This window comes from Cucurbita maxima, unplaced genomic scaffold, assembly GCF_002738345.1.
Source record: "Cucurbita maxima cultivar Rimu unplaced genomic scaffold, Cmax_1.0 Cma_Scf00014, whole genome shotgun sequence".
Classification (NCBI taxonomy): Eukaryota; Viridiplantae; Streptophyta; class Magnoliopsida; order Cucurbitales; family Cucurbitaceae; genus Cucurbita; species Cucurbita maxima.
In genome coordinates this window covers 818,556-824,555 of record NW_019272030.1, presented here as the reverse complement: position 1 = coordinate 824,555, position 6,000 = coordinate 818,556, and the positions used below count along the sequence as shown (strand labels likewise).

At 37.5% G+C, this 6,000-nt stretch overlaps 1 protein-coding gene across 1 annotated transcript; it reads left to right on the top strand.

Moving 5' to 3' along the window:
- The first annotated feature begins 321 nt into the window (after nucleotides 1-321).
- LOC111489433 lies at nucleotides 322-4,913 on the top strand. Its single transcript, XM_023137640.1, has 6 exons — nucleotides 322-1,480; nucleotides 1,923-1,978; nucleotides 2,365-2,595; nucleotides 2,708-2,999; nucleotides 3,474-3,670; nucleotides 4,504-4,913. Exons 1-6 carry the CDS (start codon nucleotides 374-376, stop codon nucleotides 4,658-4,660), a joined length of 2,040 nt encoding a protein of 679 aa, XP_022993408.1. The 5' UTR covers nucleotides 322-373; the 3' UTR covers nucleotides 4,661-4,913.
- Nucleotides 4,914-6,000: the final 1,087 nt, after the last annotated feature.

The window sequence follows — 6,000 nt, the reverse complement described above, 5'->3', positions numbered from 1 at the left end:
TTTATTAAATATAAAATTATTACAAATTTGAGAGCGTAATGCAAATACTAAATTATTATTTTAATAAAAGCTTAAGCATTAAAAGCATTCTTTAATTACTCGTCACGTGTCTCCTATCGTCATATCACGTGAGACGCGTAGGCCCCACTCGCCCGCTCCTCAAGGGTTTATTCTTCTTCTTACGCCCTGTCCCTCTCTAACCGTCTCTAAATTATTTTCAAATTTTTATTTTTATATTTACGAAAAGAACCTTGTAAATGGCAAATGTCCCATTTTGACCTTTTCTGTCTTCTTTCTCCTTTAAAACGTTAAAACCCCTTCTTGTCCCTTTCCTCCATTTCCATTTTTTCTTCTCCCGAAGTTCTCTGTTCTAATGGCTGTTGACGTTCATTCCTCTTTTCCCAATGGAATTCGTGATCCTCCCACTAACCCTGACGAAATCGGTCAACTTCCATTAATGAATGCTTCTGATGATCCCAAGCTCAACACTAAGCTTTCAATCTCGCCCACTGTAGATGAAAATCAGATGAAGCTCTCTGATAATGAATCTCCCTCTTCTTGTTCTTCTTCTTCTTCTTCGTCGTCGTTCGATGTCGTGAAATCAGAGGATTCTACCCTTAACGGTCATATTCCTGTTCGTCCCCACCACGAATTGAAGCCCAATAATGGAGAGATACGCGTATTGGAGCCTCATTCTCAGCTTCCTAAACCCGAGGCCCCACCTGGACTTTCCGTTTCCGCAGTTGGTGAACCGCCGTACAAACGATCGCAGAGTTTGGTCGAGAATAACTCCGTCGACATGTCGTCGATTGGGAAGTTTATACGGGAGAGAAGCAATAGCTTATCGGCCGCGATTCTCAAGCGGATTTCGTCGCTTAAGGATGAAGAGAAGGACGACGTGGACGAGAACGGGAAGTCTCAGACCGGCGTCACTGAAATCAACCTCTCCGGTTTCAAAGTGGTCGTGAAGCGGAAGAGCGATGAAGAGAGAGACAGAGAACTCAAGGGAAGAATCAGCTTCTTCTCGAGGTCGAATTGCAGGGATTGTAAAGCGGTTAGGAGTTTCTTCAACGAAATGGGATTGAGATTTGTTGAGATCAACGTCGACGTTTTTCCTCAGAGAGAGAAGGAGCTGATGAAGAGGACTGGGAGTTCATTGGTGCCGCAGATTTTCTTCAATGAGAAGCATTTTGGAGGTCTCGTGGCACTGAACGCACTGAGAAACAGCGGCGAATTTGATCGGAGAATCAGAGATATGCTCAGCAATAAATGTCCCGACGACGCACCGGCTCCACCGGTCTACGGTTTCGACGATCCAGAGGAGGGATCGCCGGACGATCTACTGGAGATCGTGAAATTTCTGAGACAGAGATTGCCGATTCAGGACCGTCTGATCAAGATGAAGATCGTCAAGAACTGCTTTTCTGGCAGCGAAATGGTGGAAGCGCTTATTCAGCGCCTTGATTGCGGCCGTAGAAAGGTACGCTCTCATAGTGACATCCCCTGTTTTTCTCCTTCTGCCATAAGAGTTCCGTTCTCTGTTTTCTAGCCGTTGGATGGAATGACAATTACCCACTTTTTGACCTTCTTTTGTAATTCTATGGTCGATTGAAGCTGCCATATCATCACATCCTGCTCCGCGAAGCACTGGACTGCTTTCCAATTCAAAAATTTCAACCCCATATTCTCCCCCTCATACCATGTATATACACACACACACACACACATGTTATTAGTAATTTAAATGCTTAATTAAGGTATTAATAATCTAATCTTAATTGCCCAAATTTCCATGCCCACTCCTTTTCCAAAACTATAATTCAATATTAAATCAATTAATAATATGTATTCCTTTACTAATCGACGAACCATATCATAAATTTATAGTAACTTTCGTACTTGCCCCTCTTAATATTTTGTAGGCTGTTGAAATTGGAAAGCAGATGACCCAGAAGCTCTTTATCCATCATGTCTTTGGGTAATCCTCTCTCTTATTGCTCCATTTTTCTCTTAGTTTGGTATCCTAACGATTCATAAGAAGTAAAAAATGGTATCAGTTTAGACCCTTATTAGAATTTTGTTTTCAAATTGGGTATGATTTTTTGTTCGTTCATGAATGTTCGAGTGTTCTTCATTTACTCATCTTCCTCATTCCTCAATTTTAGTAGGGGTGTTCGAGGATAATTTTACTTCGGTGATAGTTGTTTTTGAATGGAATCAAATGAAAATAGCTTACGTCGTTAATAATGGTTCTAAATTGATTCATTTATAAAAATTTAGAGTGGGATACAATTATGAGTTAAAAGAACTTGAAAAATTTAAGGATTAGAACATTTTGTAATGTTTGCCGTGGTTGAATTACAGGGAAAGTGAATTTGTAGATGGGAAACATTTCTACCGTTTCCTTGAGCATGGGCCATTTATATCCCGGTGTTTCAATTTCAGGGGCTCAGTTAATGACAATGAGCCCAAGCCCGCCGCCATGGTTGCACAAAAACTAGCCAAGATCATGTCCGCCATTTTAGAGTCCTATGCCTCTCAAGATCTCCAACATCTTGATTATCTCACCATAAGCAACACTGAAGAGTTTCGAAGGTACAATTTTCAAGGATATGGAAAGACAATTCATGAGATTTTAGTCAAGGATAGTGATCAAATGGCCCTGCAACTCTTAACAAATGCTTGATTCCTTCACCAATTTATGCAGGTACATGAACTTAATTCAAGATCTTCACCGCGTGAACCTATTGGAACTGTCACATGATGAAAAGTTGGCTTTTTTCTTAAACCTGTACAATGCTATGGTCATCCATGGCTTCATAAGATTTGGACGAGTAGAGGGTGTAATTGACAGAAAATCCTTCTTCTCCGACTTCCAATACTTGGTCGGCGGACACCCATATTCACTCATCGCCATCAAAAATGGGATTCTCAGAGGAAATAGAAGGCCACCCTACTCCCTTATCAAGCCCTTCAGCGCTTGTGACAAGCGATTGGAGGTAAATTTATCTCATTTCAACTTTTTTAAGGATTATGTTCTGCTTACCCTTGGCTCATACCAATCCTTTTGTGATACTTTGTTCTGATGCTGTTTGATTAGTTAAGATCCTACTTTTTATCATTAGATTGGGGAATCTGCCCCTAAATCAAAAAGTATAAAGTTAAGGCGTATTTTATCTTTTATTGACATTCTCGACATTCCCTATGACTCGTGGACTTGAAAAAGTTACGTTAGCCAAAATTAGCATTAGTTGGGGCGGATATAACATCATAGTTCTCATAACATATTCCACTGCCACTATATTTATATGCGTACGAATATGAATTATTTCAAAAATTGCATAAACGTTCAAAACTACTGTTGATTTGGATGAAAATTGGGACTCAATATGATGTTTGTGTGTTTTGTTGTGGATGAATGGATGGCATCTTTAAAACTGATAGTGTGAATGAATATGATGAACAAATGTCAGCTTGCGTTTGGGAAAGTGAATCCGTTAATTCACTTTGGACTGTGGAATGGGACAAAGTCCAGCCCAAGACTCAGATTCTTTACTCCTCAAGGAGTGGAAGCAGAGCTAAGATGCGCCGCAAGGGAGTTCTTCCAAACTGGGGAAGTGGAGGTTGATTTGGACAAAAGAACTGTGCATCTCCCTGGAATCATCAAGTGGTTCGTCCTCAAACTCTCACTCTTTCCCTTTTCTGTTCTTCTTGTTCTCTACCACTGGATAATACTAAATGCTGGTTTCTTCAATTTTCAAGTTTATATTTCAAAAGAATCCTTGTTAGATAGAAAGCATCATCAGGATTAAAACTTAATGTTCTTCTTGTTCTTCTTGTTCTATGCCACTGGATAATACTGCAGGCTGGTTTCTACCATTTTTAAGTGTAACCATCCAAGCCTACCGCTAGTAGATATTGTCTTTTTTAGGCTTTTCCTTTCGGGCTTCCTCTCAATGTTTTTAAAACGCGTCTATTAGGGAGAAGTTTTCTCACTCTTATAAAGAATGTTTCGCTCTCTTCCCCAACCGATGTGTGATCTTACAATCCACCCCCCTTCGTGGCCTAGCGTCCTCTCTGGCACTCGTTCCCTTCTTCAATCGATGTGAGACCTCAATCCACCTCCTTGGGGGCCTAGCGTTCTTGCTGACACACCGTCTCGTGTCCACCTCCTTTGAGGCTCAGCCTCCTTGTTGACACATCTCTCAGTGTCTGGCTCTGATACTATTTGTAACCGTACAAACCCACCACTAGTAGATATTGTCCTCTTTGAGTTTGAGCTTTCCCTTCCTGACTTCCTCTCAAAGTTTTTAAAATCCTTCTACTAGGGAGAGTTTTTCACACCCTTATAAATAATGCTTCTTTCTCCCCAACTCACAATCTCCACATTTCAAAAGAATCCTTGTTGTGCTACACATTCTCCAGCTACATTTAATGATGAAGAACATGAAAAACGATGAACTTTTGATGGAAAATCTGGTGGGTTGGGTTTGGTTGTTGCAGGTTCAGTGTGGACTTCGGAGCAGAGAAGGAGATTTTGAGGTGGATAATGAGGTTCTTGGATGCCAAAAAAGCAGGCCTTTTGACGCACCTTTTGGGGGATGGAGGTGCTGTCAACATAGCCTACCAGAACTATAACTGGACCATGAATTCTTGTTGATGCAGAGGACAAAAAGCCTCAATGATTTTTGGTTTTCGGGCTTTGTCTTGGCATTGCCATCCATTATTGTAAATAATATCATAGCTTTCTTCTTCTTTGTCAGTCAGTCACCCCTCTGCTATGTTTCCCCTCAGAATGCCAATTTTTCTGGGGATATGGAGTTGTGTTGTTGGGGTTGGGGACAGAGGGGTAGAATGGGAATTGGATAGCTTCATTATTTACAAACCATTAATCTATATATAGGCTTATTTCATTTTGATTTAATTTTTTTTTTTAAATATCTATTTCAATTTTGGAATGACTAAAGTAGAATTATTAAGCAAGTTAATAAGCAACATTCTACTAACCAAAATAGTTATACTTTAAAATATTATATTTGTGACAAAAAAAAAAAAAATCCTAAATTTGGTCATTTATTAAAAAAAAAATTATTATTATTTTTTAAAATACCATAAAATGAGAATGCAAAAGAAAACAAAACTAAATTCCACTTAATGAACATCCAAATAATTATTGAAAATAATAAAAATAAAATCTCTAAAATCTGCTATTTTTAATATATTTGTAATAACAAGTAGACAATTATGAGTATTGTGCATAGAAAATAATATTGATATAATATTTTTATTGTACCGCTAACGTAAATCAATAATCAACTTATAAACAATTACCAATTGTAGCATATAATTCAACCCGTTTAGGCATATTCAAAAAAGAGTTTAATGTTTGGAATTATATAAAAAACAAAAAAAAGTCATCACCGCCTATATAGTAATAAATTTAGAGTATCATTTGAATTTAACCCTATTTATAGTAAAAATTTTCGAAATATAAAAATTACGGTAACTCATAGACTAAGACTTTAAATTGTTAATGTCCATTTATAGGACGAGACCACTAAAATAAAACAATAGACTAAATAGCCATATAAAGCTATATATAAGTCACATTAATCCCATACTTATCACATTATTTAATATTTTTTTAATCCTAAAAAGTTGTTGACTAAAATCAAACTAAAAAAACATTAAAGTAGTAAAGTCAAACCTACCTAAACATACCATATTAAAACATCCTATTACTCAATTTCATCTCGAATTAATCATATAAGCTAAAACCAAATCCCTTGCAGTAAAAGAAAATATATATATATATTTTTTTTTTTGCCGAAAGTGAGATACTAAAATAGATATTTATTTCCATATTATATATTATATTCTGATGCTGAATGAAGGGTGAAGGATTGAAAATGGTGAAGAAGAAATGATTGGTTTAAGGTAAATAATGTAATTTAAGAGCTGAAGATGTTGGCGTGAGACAACAGCTACTTGTGGTTTATA